This window comes from Emys orbicularis, chromosome 13 (assembly GCF_028017835.1).
Source record: "Emys orbicularis isolate rEmyOrb1 chromosome 13, rEmyOrb1.hap1, whole genome shotgun sequence".
Taxonomy (NCBI): domain Eukaryota; kingdom Metazoa; phylum Chordata; order Testudines; family Emydidae; genus Emys; species Emys orbicularis.
In genome coordinates this window covers 24,781,668-24,795,562 of record NC_088695.1, presented here as the reverse complement: position 1 = coordinate 24,795,562, position 13,895 = coordinate 24,781,668, and the positions used below count along the sequence as shown (strand labels likewise).

The 13,895-nt window shown below is 46.7% G+C and overlaps 1 protein-coding gene across 2 annotated transcripts in view; it reads right to left on the bottom strand.

The window, feature by feature from the left end:
• Nucleotides 1-2,992: 2,992 nt before the first annotated feature.
• MAP2K4 (mitogen-activated protein kinase kinase 4) overlaps nt 2,993-13,895 on the bottom strand; it is a 173,619-nt gene continuing 162,716 nt past the window's right edge. For both annotated transcript variants that reach the window (XM_065415124.1, XM_065415127.1), the window contains 4 exons: nt 11,445-11,522; nt 10,425-10,573; nt 6,587-6,632; nt 2,993-3,936 (listed from right to left, as the gene is read on the bottom strand). In XM_065415124.1, coding sequence (XP_065271196.1) covers nt 3,823-3,936; nt 6,587-6,632; nt 10,425-10,573; nt 11,445-11,522 — 387 coding nt within the window. In that variant the 3' untranslated portion in view covers nt 2,993-3,822. The remainder of the gene's footprint in view (nt 3,937-6,586; nt 6,633-10,424; nt 10,574-11,444; nt 11,523-13,895) is intronic.

Genomic DNA, 13,895 nt, shown 5'->3' with positions numbered 1-13,895 from the left:
CTAAATGGAAGGAGCCATTAAGTCTCTTTTACATAACAATAGCTGAAAAATAACAATAACAGGAGACACCGCCCAAGGCACTGGGCCACATGTCAAGGCCTGAGCAAGAATTAATGCAAGGAGAAAAAGAGGGGTTTTCCTGGGACTGGTGCAAATGCAGGGGCTAAAGGAATGTTGGGCAAACTGTGTGTGAAAGGGAAAGCCAGGACACATCGAGCAGACACTGAGAAACAAGCAGAGCTTCTGGGCCATGGAACATGCTGGAAAGGCAGCTTGGGGGTGTCTGAGCAAGGAAACTGCCTGCTATTGTTTGTTCCTACAGCATTCAGGGAAACAGGACTTTCCATACATTCTTTGTACAGGATTGCACCAAAGAATAGACCTGACTCATATTACCAACCTCTGCTCCAAACAGAAAGAACCTGGCAAGGCCCCAAATATTGGCTAATTGCTTGATCCAAAAGGGCAACAATACTTTAGTGGTGATCTACAGCAAAGGCCTGACCCTCTGCCGTCCTGGGAAAGGCATGCAGTGCCTTAAGACAGCAACATGGTTTGAGGGGCAGCAAATAGGGACAACTGTCTAGTTTGCTCCCCCAAAGCCTTAGAGCAGCAGCTGACAGCACACAGCAACTGCCAGACCAGCTGAGCCCCTGCCGCCGCAGTAGGTGAAGGAAGAGAGAGCAGGGGAGCCCTTGGACACTTGATTTTTATTTGACAACAGATTTAGAAACAAAGGCTGCATCGTATATGGGGCGATGTCCCCAGAATACAGCTGTCTGAAGGGGAGGGTGGTTGTGTATTTCAATAGCATTTACTGTATCTTCCCATTGTGTCTCTGACCTTATAAAATAAAAATAACAAGGTCACAGTCGCATCCTAGTTTTATTACAACTGACCTGCAGGCAAAAGGATAGAACTATTACATAGACACTCTGATTCCATGTATAATATCTTAAATAGAGGAGGAAGTCAAACCAGAATATAGGAGAAAATATTCTGGAGCTCTTTGAAGCAATTTACGTTACCAAGCTCCATTGTACAGACAATAAGGCAACATCCCTGCACATCAGCTTCGTGATCATTTTTATACATTTGTCTATGGTACAAGAAAAATAACCAGCGCTCACAATGTACAGTTCTTACACTATTTTCACAGCTTCTGAACACTATACACCTTTTTTTTTAAAAAATAAAGATACATTGTAATAAATGCTGCACCTTAATAGTTTATAACAACCTATGATTAATACACTAGATTTGCCTTTCTGTACAGCCATCCATGCCACTGCACATTTCAAACCTGGCTTTGACACTGGGAATTCAAAGCATCTAATCTCCATTTCCCATCGACTGAATGGAAACTTGGCGATACTGCAAACAATGGTGGGATGGGTTTGGGGTAGGGAGCAAGGCGACACGTGCTTGCAGGGGATGGCTATGGATACTGTGATTTGCCAAGTGAGCAGGTGGAAATTTCCCAGTGTGAGGGTCCAGGGGGAAATTTGTTACCATAGTGATGCCAGGACAGGATTAGATGACAGCATGTTTTGCTCTCTTGGTATTTTGCATGGCTAATACTTTCGAGTTAGTCTTATCTGATTAATTGAAGGTGTAGGGAACCGATTCATTGGTTAAGAGAATTTGGTTTTGTCTTTGCCAGCATAGACAGGCAAAGCTTTCACCCCCGCATGATGTTATGGCCACACATGACAGACAGAGGCTTCAGGAATACAATACACTATGGGCCGGAGCCTGTGAGGGGCTCAGAACCCTGAGTTCATATAGACTTCAGTAGAAGTTGAAGACACTCAGTGCCCTAGAGAAGCAAGCCCAACATGTCTGGCTGTGAACGCTCGGCAGTATCCAAAAGCAATTGCTCAGGATAGCTAACATGGTCAAGCTAGGAACAGAGCCATGCCTCAAGGCCACACATGAAGACATCACTGAAAAATCTGGAGAAGTGCTGTGAGTCAAGGGCAATAGTATAGTGCTCCTGTTTGGTCACAGACTTTGCTCTGTCCTTTCTCAGCTGAGAATACATGGAGGGCATAGGGGCTGGGTGCTGTTTTGCAGCTGTCTTGACATAGCCTGTGTTTGGTAGAGCTGGTTGAAAAGTGGGGAAACATTCCACAAGAATTCCGGCAATGCGGCAGCTTTTCCCATTATGTTTCTAACCCTCCAGGTTTTGTTTTCCAAATTTTCCAAGCACTGTTTATGAAAATGGAACATTCTGATTTTGAGAAAACTCCACTAAGTGGCTAGGCCAACCAATTGAAAATTACAAAATGAAAACTGGGAACTCTTTTCCAGGCCCAGCCACAGGCACTAGTTTGTCATTTACAATCGATCGATTTCTGAAAAATGAAACATTTTGAAAAAATCTAAATCTTTTCATGAAATTTGTCATTTTTTAAAAAGAGACCAAATTTCAAAAATTCTGACCAGCTCTAGAGTTTAACTGTTGGCCAGAACAGCACATCTTGGATGCTAAAAGACCAGGCTGATTTCCAGGGTACCCAGACCTCCAGCGTGCACCAAACAATTCAAGTGCAATTCCTACCTGAATACAACAATTAGGGCCACTCAGAATCACAAAAGAGGTTGAACTCACACAGGAAAAAATGAATGAAATATCAGACAAACTAAACAGAATATACTATTTGCAGCAGTATGCATAATAGCCACAGCCAGGTTGGAGGAGAAGGGCTCTGAGTCCTAGTCCTGGATACGGGTGGCTGGAAGCAAAGCCAGATAGATTTGGTCTTGTGACAGATACTAGACTGATAAGAAGGAGTGCCTGGTGGTCTGTGAAAAGGTGCTAGATTATAGTTTTGGAAGAGGAATTATAAATATTTACTGAATAATCACGAGATTGATTAAATTGTGGCTTATCAAAAACAGTTGTAGAGTCTATACACTGCACTTTTTGGAGTAAAAGCAAAGCCAGCTAGTGAGCATCGTGCAGCTATAAATCAGGTCACAAGCGGGTTAAATTCAATCGAGTAGTTTAATAATTTTTCAGGTCAAAGGTCTTATCTTAGCAGGTAACAATTTACAGGACACCTAGTTATAATGAAGAGTGGCTGGCTTGGTAAAGGAGAGAAGAATACATTATGTCTCATCTCTGAATATTTTAATGTTAGCCTCTTTCAATGCAACATATTTTTGGTAAAGACATATTCGCTATATTTAACATGATCTCTCTTTAACAGGAAGTTCAGCTGAGCACTGTCCCCAGAAAATACACTATGACTGTAAAGCAACAGAATTTCATAACAGTAAATCTATTGCACTTTGTGAAGAATAAAATCCTCCTTTGCCTTTCCAACTCCAGGAGGCAAAGTATCTTGTTGGTTATGCAAGTTCTTCTTCCTCCAGGCAAAGTCTCATTATGTTCAGACAAATAACGCCTAAATTTTTTATTATTATTATTATTACTTGAAACAATAATTGGAAGAGTTTGAGAGAAAAATCTTTCCAGTAGCCGCTGAGAAGTCTCCAAGTTTTGAGTCTAGAAATGAATTTTAGGTGCTATCCAATCACGGTCAACAAATAAATGTACTTATTTCCACATTTCATGAATATGTCCACAAAAGAGCAAGACGAGGTCTCTCTTTGACCAACACTAACACTGTGTGATCAGGTATTACAGGGATGCACTTTATATGTGACAATAGTATACAGACAGGATGGAAAGAACACCAATATTATTGCACATGGTGTCTGGGCGAGCATTAAAAACACTGCAATATGTGAGGAAAATTCTTTACAGCTTGTTTTCTCTCCGCCCTTTCTCTAGAGTTGGATGAAGCAGCAGTGTCAATCGACATACATCGGAGAGCTGGGAGTTGTTGGCATCTGATCCAGGATTTTGCAGACGTAGCAGGCCACATCCACCGTGCGCTCTTCGTACATCAGAATGAAGGGATGTTTCTGGAAGCCAAAAAGGGAACAAGAAAGTTAGTTTCACTTTTGTGACATAACAATGAGGCCCCAGTAGAAACTGATACAGCACAGGGATTCGCCTGCTCCCAGATACAGTGGGAGCTGGGGGTTACATCATAGGACTCCAGGTACAGCCTGCTCTGATGGCATTTAAAGGAAGGGAACTCCATTTCTTAAACCCACAATATAATGAATTACAATATGTTTCCAGGGTAACTTATAATGGGATGTTGCCAGGGGTCGGGAAATCCTGACTCAGAAGTAGTGAAGTGGGAATAAGAACAATAATAATAATAATAATACAGTAGAATCTCAGAGTTCCCAACACCTCAGGAATGGAGGTTCTTCATAACTCTGAACAAAACGTTATGGTTCTTTTAAAAATTAACAACTGAACATTGATTTAATACAGCTTTGGAACTTTACTTGCAGAAGAAAAATGCTGCTTTTAACCATCTTAATTTAAGTGAAACAAGCACAGAAAGTTTCCTTACCTTGTCAAATCTTTTTTTTTCAACTTTCCCTTTATCTTTTTAGAAGTTTACATTGAACACAGTACTGTACTGTTTGCCTTTTTTTTTTTTTTTTTTTTTTTGGTCTCTGCTTCTGCCTGATTGCGTACTTCCAGATCCAAATGAGGTGTGTGGTTGACTGGTCAGTTCATAAATCTGGTGTTTGTAACTCGGAGTTTCTACTGTAATACCTAATCCTGGTATCTCCATATGATCTCAAAATGCTTTACGAAAAAGGTCAGTATTAGTTCCACTTTAAAGATGGGGAAACTGAGGCAGAGAACAGGGAAGTGACTTGCCCAAGGTCACCCAACAGGCCAGCAGTAGAGTTGGGAACAGAACCCAAATCTCCTGAGTCCCAGTCCAGTGCTCTATCCAGAAGGCCCTGCGGCCTATAGCAAACACAGTGTTGCAGGGGGACCAGTGACTAACAACGTGATGAGACTGAGAGTTCTGTGGGAAGGGATAGTCTGTACAGCACCCAGCACTGATTGGGTTCTCCATTAGTCCCTGTGCTCCTCACCCTTGCAGACCCTAGACTGCTCAGCAGCACTGGGCAGACCAAGGAGTGACATGGATGACACAGTCACATGAAACTGGCGAGGGAATTCCAGGAAAATGTAATTAGCCAAATGGGACTGGGGCCATGGCACCATCCCCACCTCCTGAGAACCTGCATGGGCACTTTAGTGACTTCCAATGCCAGACTTGCCATCTGGAGATGGAGTTTCCAGCAGCCACTGCCCCAAACACTGCTGGGCAGTACTTCAGGAATCGTGGCTCGGCACTGGCTCAGCCACCTCCTGAGTCATCTGCAGCCCTTCCTGCAGCAACCTGAGCTTCCCTTGGGGGAGAGAACTGTCTGCTCTCCAATTACCTCATGGAGAAGAATCCACTTGTAGCAGCTGTGATTTGGTTTGCTGTGCACACATCCCCAAATCATGGTACAGCCATGTTAAGAGAACCCGGGGTTTTAGCAGGTTCCCCAACATGAATTAATGGTGGAGCAGACAAGACTTTAGCTAACAACACTTTCTCCCACAGTGTGCAGCCTTGTGACTGCACTGTCCTTGGGGCAGAGCCTGAGGGCTGCAGAGCACTGAACGCACTGTGACTGTTTGATACCTGACAGTGTCTCCCAGCCATGCACCTGAGCTCAGAGATCTGAGGATCACAGGCCAGGGTGGTATTTGGGGGGCACATTTCTGTTTGAACCTGTGTACAGTTCAGCGTTAATTCAGTCTAACCTGAGTTCAGTTCGCTGATTTGCTATAATATGATAATTTGCAGAGCGTTGACACCACTAACCTGAAAGGGGGTGCTGGTTTGCTTCTAACACTCCTATTATTTGTTCCACCCCTGGAGAAACTATGTGGCAAATGTTGATTATCACCCAGGATTTAAAACTGAGCGGACATTTACACAAGTTTTATTGAACTAAAGTTTCACCATCTCCAGCTTCTTTGTGCATCAGCCTGCAATGAACCCCCTAGGACTGGCAGGTTAGTGAACTGCTGCTGCACAGCCACCAGGGGGAGCACAAGCCATTCTCTAGGGGACTTTTTAACTTGGCACTTAAGCGGATTTATGGATTTATTCAGAATTTAGGCCCTGATTCACCAAGGCATGTAAGCACGAGCCTAGCAGGGGGACTTCTTACTGACTTTAATTACAATTGGCTAAAGTTAGGCATGTGCTTAAATACCTTTCTGAGCCAGGGCCTTGGATCCATGCTTCTTTATGGAAAAGCTGTCACTCTGGCAGTGCCCGGGGTGCAGGGGCTTTTTTGCCACAGGATGCCAAGTCCTGGGTGGACATGCCACCTGGAAGCCATCTTGTGCTTCAAACGTGAGAGGAGGAAATCCCTGTAGCGGCTAGTGGAGCTGTAAGCCTATTTCATGCAGCTCCTCGGGCAGCGCAGTGTTCCACGCAGAAGGAAGGATAATGGCATTTAAGGAGATAGCTCCCTGCGAGTGTAGAGCCCACACTGTACTGATCACCCAAGAAAACAGCACTTTCATACATAAACGTCTAGCCTTGATCCCACTGTTTGATATCAGGCGATACAGAACAGTTGCAATCATTCCCTCCCGTCAGCCCGCCCACTCAAACACCTCCACACTCACCAGAAGCTCTTTATACTTTGGCCTTTTGGATTCGTCCTTTGTAAGGCTAAAAAGATCAGAAAAAGGATTAGGAAAAGGCGGAGTTGTAAACATGTGCCAAAGAGATTAAACATTCGCTGTGTATGGGACACGAAACTGAACCCATTGCATAGATCCCGTGCCCGTGACCTGGCTAGCTATGCTGATAGCCCCACTCACCACCAGACTATTGTCCAAAGTCTAAGAATTTGCCCCTACGCTTGAACTCGCCTCCTTTCCACAGCGGGGGAAGCATGTAGTCAGGGCTTGTCCACACTTAAAGCACTGCACCAGTGCAGCTGCGCCACTGTCGCGCTTAGTGAAGATGCTACCTACACCGACGGGAGAGCTTCTGATCCACCTCCCCGAGAGGTGGGAGCTGTGTTGATGGGAGAAGCGACATAGAGCTGTCTACACCAGGGATTCGGTTGGTATACCTAATCCACACCCGAGCCACGTAGTTATACCAACATACATTTACAGTGTAGACCAGGGCTATGTGAGCAGTTAATCCCAGGGTGAAATCAGGGCAGCTCTGCCACAACCCCCACTGCACTCACTGTAGGGAGACACTCAGGCTCCTATTGCAGAGGCTTATCCCAGACACACAAATATGAGGCCAGTGACCTGCTCCGGTCGCCCACACAAGGCGGTTCCATAGATCCTGCAAGCTGGGAAGGTCAGTATGTGCACAGAGCCAGAGCCTCAGCAGCTAGTCAGAGGACAATGAACCCTGCACTTGCTAGGGACACAGCCTTGTTACACTTTATAGCAACCACCCTCCATCCCCCCAGACTAGGGCTCGGGGCAGCTCCAGAGGCTGTCGATGGTGTAAAGATCTTTTAACTGGGCCAGGGGTGCCAATGTGGCCCAACGTTATTGCTCTCCAAGAGCCATTTGGAGGCTGACCAGTGAACTCGACACAGTTCCTAGATCACCTGTGTCCACCTCCCAGACCCCAACACACTGAAGGACTGACTGCTCAGAGCCATCATCTCCCCCATTGGGGTGGGGGTGGGGCACAATGGCAGGAAGCAGCATCTGGTGTCCCTGGGCAGGCTGGGTGTGCTTGTGGACAAGCAGAGGCCAGGGCTGGAAGGTCACTGTGCGAGGATGTAGTCAAAGCACAAGAAGAACATAGGCAGTGACTAACCAGGCCAGATCGGAAAGACAAACCAACTGTGGGTTCTCAGCTTTGCACAGAGCATTTTGCCCCTGGTGCGTGCTACAGCCTACTCAGCACCATGGGGCTCTGTCCCCGGCCGGGTGCACTGTTCAGAGGCTCTGCCCTGCAGTCACTATTTTATTTTACAATTAAATGTCCTTAGTTTAAAAATAAACAAACACACAAGTGAAGGGAGGAAGGACGAAGGCCTCCAGGAAAGGAGGCACATGTCCTGGGCTGGGGGAGGGTTGATGCATTTTGGGCCATATCCACTCCTCCAGCCTGTGTACCCAGGCTAGGCACAGGCGCTGGCATGAGGAGCTGCACAGGCTGTGAGGCTGCGGGCTCCTGTAGCTCTGATGTGCTTCCTCCCAAAGGGAGCAGCAGTGTGTTAGTACCACTGATTATTTGTGCCCAGCCCCGTCAGCTGCACACACATCGGAGGAGACAGCTTAGGGACATAAGAACAGCCACACTGGATCAGGCCAAATGTCCCTCCAGTAGCCTGTCTTCTGACAGTGGCCAGTGCCAGATGCTTCAGAGGGAACGAACAGAACAGGGCAATTTATCGAGTGATCCATCCCGTGTCATCCAGTCCCAGCTTCTGGCAGTCCAAGGTTTAGGGACACCCAGAGCATGGGGTTGCGTCCCTGACCATCTTAGCTAATAGCCACTGTTGGATCTATCCCCCATAAACTTGCATCTCCTGTCCCCCTCCTCCACCATCCTGGCACCCCAGTCAGACAGACTATGTCTGGCCCACAGCATCCTCCCTCCAACACAGGGCAGGAGGACGTACCCACCATGTTCCTTGAGATCCCCAGCTGCACCCGACCCTACTGATTGATTCACCCCGTACACCTTCCGCCACAGCCTCCTGCCCCCCCCCCCCACCTCCTATTCCTGAAAGAGAGAAGCTGCAGCCATTGCAAGCTGCAGGGTTTGTGGGGAGGGACACCCTGCCTCCTATTCAAGCTTCTCCTGATGCTGTCTCCCAGGCTGGCAGGAAGGGAGAGGGAGAGGGAGCCAAGGGGCACAGGAGCAGATCCTCTAATGCCACCATGGCTTGCTTCCCCCATCCCCATTTGCCCCTGCCTGCTGGCACCCAGGGAGACACTGCACAGCTGGGCTCCAAACTGCACAAGAGGTGTCTGCCAGCTCCACTGCCAGGGGAGCTTCCAGGGCCAGGGATGCCGGGGCAGAATTTGCCCATGTGTGTGATGTGAGAACGCAACGCGCAGAGCCCCTGCGCCATGTCCAGAGCCCCAACAGAGCATGCTCAGCTGAAATAAAGGCAGGGCATCCGTTTCTATGTGCAGAGCGCTGCCACAAAGGGCAGCTGGGCACAAGAGCCATTTCTTCAGGAGGCATATTGGGCAGGCCACCTCGGGCACCATTCTTAACCCACACACGCCCAAAGGGCTGGAAAGATGCCACTAAGCCCTGCAAAGAGACACTACAGAGCAACAGCACTAAACACTCACCCTGCCACAGCGAGGGCAAATGGGGCCTGCAGAGATGTGTGTGAAAAAAGAGCTGCCAAATCCACAACCCCTGGCCCAGGAGAACCTGCTCCATGGCTGGCCAGGAGGGGCTGCAACCAACCCCCAGTCTGTACATATACAATGTCCACCAGGGCCATGCTGGGAGCACCAGGGTCACCCTACTGGCAGAGTGGATCTGAGAGAACTGATGTCCCACCCCACACGGACCCTTCAATCGCCAACAACTGAAACTGGCACAGTCACGCAAGGGACCAGCAGGTGGCAGCAAAATCCTCAACAAAGCAAAGCAATTCCCACAACAGAGCATGGGAGCGAGTCTGGGAGGGAAACTCAACAAGACCAGGGGACTGAAGACAGAGCTCTGGGGGCGAGGAGTGGGGAGACCCCCACGGGGCACTGTCTACACTATTCTTCTGGGCCTGAGTTAATGGATTGTTTAAAGGCTGCTGTGGACACTCCCCAGCACATTTCTTCTTTGCCCTAAGGTGGTAAATGCAGCAATACAGACAGTGTCTCCTTATGCAGCATAGCCGAGGTCAGAGGGGATTTTCTTTTGGGTTGCCTGAGGTTTGCTATGAACCCAGAGCCCTAGCAGAGCTCCAGCCTGCCATGTCAGCCTACAGAACAGGACTTACAGGGAGAGCTTGGGAGCCTCACCTGGACCCTCTAGAGCAGGTGACCAGCACTGGTCAGAGCAGGACAAATGACTGTGTTAAGGACATAGAGACAGCTAGTGCATGACACACAGGCTGTGGCAATCGCTCCCAGGGCTGTGCTTCTCTAGCCCTTGCCTATCTCTGCTGTGTGTTCCGCTGCAGGTAGCCAGTTGTAACCATGTGGCGGGCCCAACCCAAGGGGATGTCGGGTGCAGTGGGATTTATGAAGCTGGGAGAGCGTCGGGTGCATGTGTTCAACTGCCAGCTCCTTTGGCATGGGGAGGGATAATCAGGCTGGCTCATCTTTCGTTCTTAATTCAATATTACACATTGGTTTTACTGTACAGCTCCTGGAGTCACTCTAATTTTGCAGACCTAAAATACTCCACATAAGTTAAATCAATTTGAAAAAATGCTGGGAGCTTGATTTCAGCCAGCTGCAAACCATTCACATGGCTAGTCTGTTCCAAACCTTTAAAGCAGGAAACACTTACCACAAGTTAACAAAGTTGATGAAACTTGGGGAGAATTCCCTCTCCTCTGAGTTACTCAGCTGTGGTGGGTCTCCTTTTACTACTTGTGTCAGCTGATCAAATACACTGTTCCATTTGGGATAGGGGAATCGCCCTGTGGCCAGCTCATACTGCAGAGACAGCAACAGCGCAGGCTGGGTTAGTATGAGTAACACAAAGAGCTCCTTCAAACAGGGTAGGCAAATGTCATCCCCAGATGCCCAAGGAACACGCAGGGTGGGGGAGAGTCAGACAGCCTCCCTTACATGAGCCCCAGCTTCTTAGTGTCCTAGAGACAGTTGGCTGCATGAACATTTTACCCAACCTGAGGAGGGGAAGAGAGCATGTTAGTAGTAGCTTATTCTACAGATAGGGTCAGCAAATTCTGGTTGCTTCTTACTATTCACTCCCTATGTCACCAGCTCCACCCTCCTGTGGAATGAAATAGTGCTCTCCAAGGTCATTGATGCAGACACTGCAGTAATGTGGTTAACCAGAGAGGGGCCAATGGGTGGGATCAAGAACTGGTTGAAACTTTCTGAGTAATAAAGGTCCACCCAAAGCCAGGGCTGCTATGTGGGTTATTTAGGCAGACCTGATGTCACGACCCTCTAGCATGCCACAAAGGGAAAGCATTCAAGATCCAAGCCCTTCCTCATGCTCTCTTATCTTTATGCTGCAAGTTGTTATTCCTGTTCCATAGCTAAGTGTGGACTTTAAGGATTCAGGAAAGCCATCATCAGTACAGGGAATTAACCAATTATTTAACTACTGGGGGTGTCTATTTCCATCTCGGAGTGCAAAGGGGCATGGCCCCCCCAGACCCTGCTCACACAAGGAGCCGCATATTAACTTCTGAAGAGCCGCATGTGGCTCCGGAGCCACAGGTTGGCCACCCCTGCTTTAGAAAGTTGGCCAACACTAATATTGTCTAAAGCGAGCCCATAATGCTGCCCAAAAGAAAAGACTTGTCCCACAGAATAGTTGAAAGCACTCACATACCAACGTAATTCCCAAGCTCCAGACATCTGAGCGGACATCATAGCCTTGTCTAGATGCACTGGGGTCTATCCTTTCAGGCTGAAACAGAAGAGGAGCCACAGTCAAGCAGTATGCAGCACAGGAAGGAATGAGTGCACTTCTGCAAACATAAACGATATCTTGGTACCCAGGGACAAAGCCCCGCGTGCCCCCAGCAGAATTCTCTAAGGCAGACATCCAGCCCCACAGGAGGGACAGTTCAGTGAACATCGTCCTGACCACTGTACTGAAGACTAGACCCCAAGGTGACCTGCAAAGGAAATACAATGGGGCTCGGTCTCCCTTTGCTTGCAGAAAGGTGGCCTTTAAGTGGTTTTATTGTTTTACTATTTGAGGTTTTGTAACCTCAGAAATTCTCCCTGCTATCAAGTCTGGCCTTCCTTGTGTTTGCAGGAGGACTCCTTGGAGAGTGAGAGAGCGGAAATGAGCACCTGCTCATCCCTCTGTTGGGGGGCCAACTCGGGCTGTTAAATGGCTGTTAACAAAAAGCCAAACCAAAAAAAGGGTTTCACATTATCTGATTACAAATCCCTTTGCTATCAGTTGCCCAGAACTCACTTTCAGGTGCTTGGGAGATCATGATGCTATTAGTCCTGCTGACATCCCAAAACAGGGTAGCCAGGACCCGAATGTGTAAAACTCCAGTAGAATTACACACCACAGAGAAGAGAAACGGGCACAAACCCATCTTCCCCCTTTGCAGGTCACCCTGGTGAGAAAACTCTGACTGCGTTTTCTTTTACTGAGCTAGTAAAATGCCAAAGAAGTAGGCTCTCTCACAGATTTTATTACAAGGGTAAAGCTAGAAACCATTCCCATTTCAACACAGACATCAAAATTGCAACCAAATGCTTATTTATCAGTTACAGAACCGAAACATCAGAGAAAGGGGATAAAACCAATCTGTTAGCCAATGAGATGTGTACAGCTCAGTACACAGTGGTGGAAGGGGGCCTATAAAGCTCTCCTTGTAGTTAGAGGCATATCTTGGCACCAAGGGCCTCTTCCAAAGCCCATGCAGTCACTGGGAAACTTTCCATTGGCTTCATGGTGCTTAGGGGATTAAGCTCTCATAGGTTTGCAGGTTGAAGACTGCATGAAATGCCCTGCCTGTCACGCGTCGATCCCCACTGCCAATCAATCAGATTGCTCAGGCAGAGAACCAAGGTGGAAGGTTAGTTTGAAAGTGTTTTCATTGTTATTTTTAAAATTCCCTTTGGAAATCAGAAAGCATGCCTGATGCACTAACACATACTGTAGATAGAAAATGCACTTCCAAGTAAATGTGAAAAACTACCAAAACTACCTATATCAATCCCAATGCTCATAGATGTTATATTCCAAGCACTGAAAAAATGAGGTGCAAGAGATGACATTTTGAGCTTGTTGCTAAGGCCTACAGAGAAGGTGACTCATTTGGAAACGCGAGCTCAGATCTGTGTTTAGTTTGGGTTCTTTACCCAATTCTGTTCCAGGTGAACAGGAACAGTGAACATATGGAGAACAGAAAAAGGCAGGGAGAGAATATCCTGGGCCATGATCACTCCTGCCTTTGCCAAGAGGAATTAACCCATCCCAGCAGCCAAATTCCTCTTCATCCTCTTAACAGTCAAGGACCAACATTAAGCTCTTCTTATCTTTCTAACAAGTCAGCCCTTCTAGCTCCCTCATTGTTTTTGCTGCTCTCTCTAAATTCCCATCTATTTGTTAGTGTCTTTATGGTAACGAGTTGCCCTGCACTGAACCCAATATTCCCAGGAGAGTCATACCTCAACTGCACAGACTGGGATGTGCATGTTTTCAAAGTGTGGACCACATTTTCATAAAGAGATTATCTCATGGACTATTCAAAATTGTATGACATTCCTGTGACAACTAAAGCAATAATTTATTATTTATTTTTTAAAAAAATTATTTAAAATTAACAGGGAAGAATAATGCTAGACAACCATGGAGTGCTTTTTAACCTGTATTTTAATGTAATTTAGCAGCAAGAAATATAAACCATGCTATTTTTCAAGGACATTATTATTATGACTTATTATTTGTATTATTGTAGCACCTAGGAGCCTCCATCATGGACCAGGATCCCATTGTGATAAGTGCTCCTACTGGATGCCCCAAAAGTCATGATTACACAGACATAAAAAAAAAAGTTATGCTGGGCAATGAGCTATCCTGGTTAAAAGGAAGTGTGGAAGCAGCGATAAAATATAACAAAACTAATACATAAAGGACAGAAAGAAGGGGAAGTAAATGGCAATGAATGTAAGTTACAAGTTAAAAATGTAGGCAGCTGATATGGGAAGCCAAAGGAATCAATGAAATAAGAAGGTTAAAGACAATAAAGATTATAGGTCTGGATGAAAAAGGTAACTGTGTTGATACAGTATATTTGGATTTCGCCAAGGC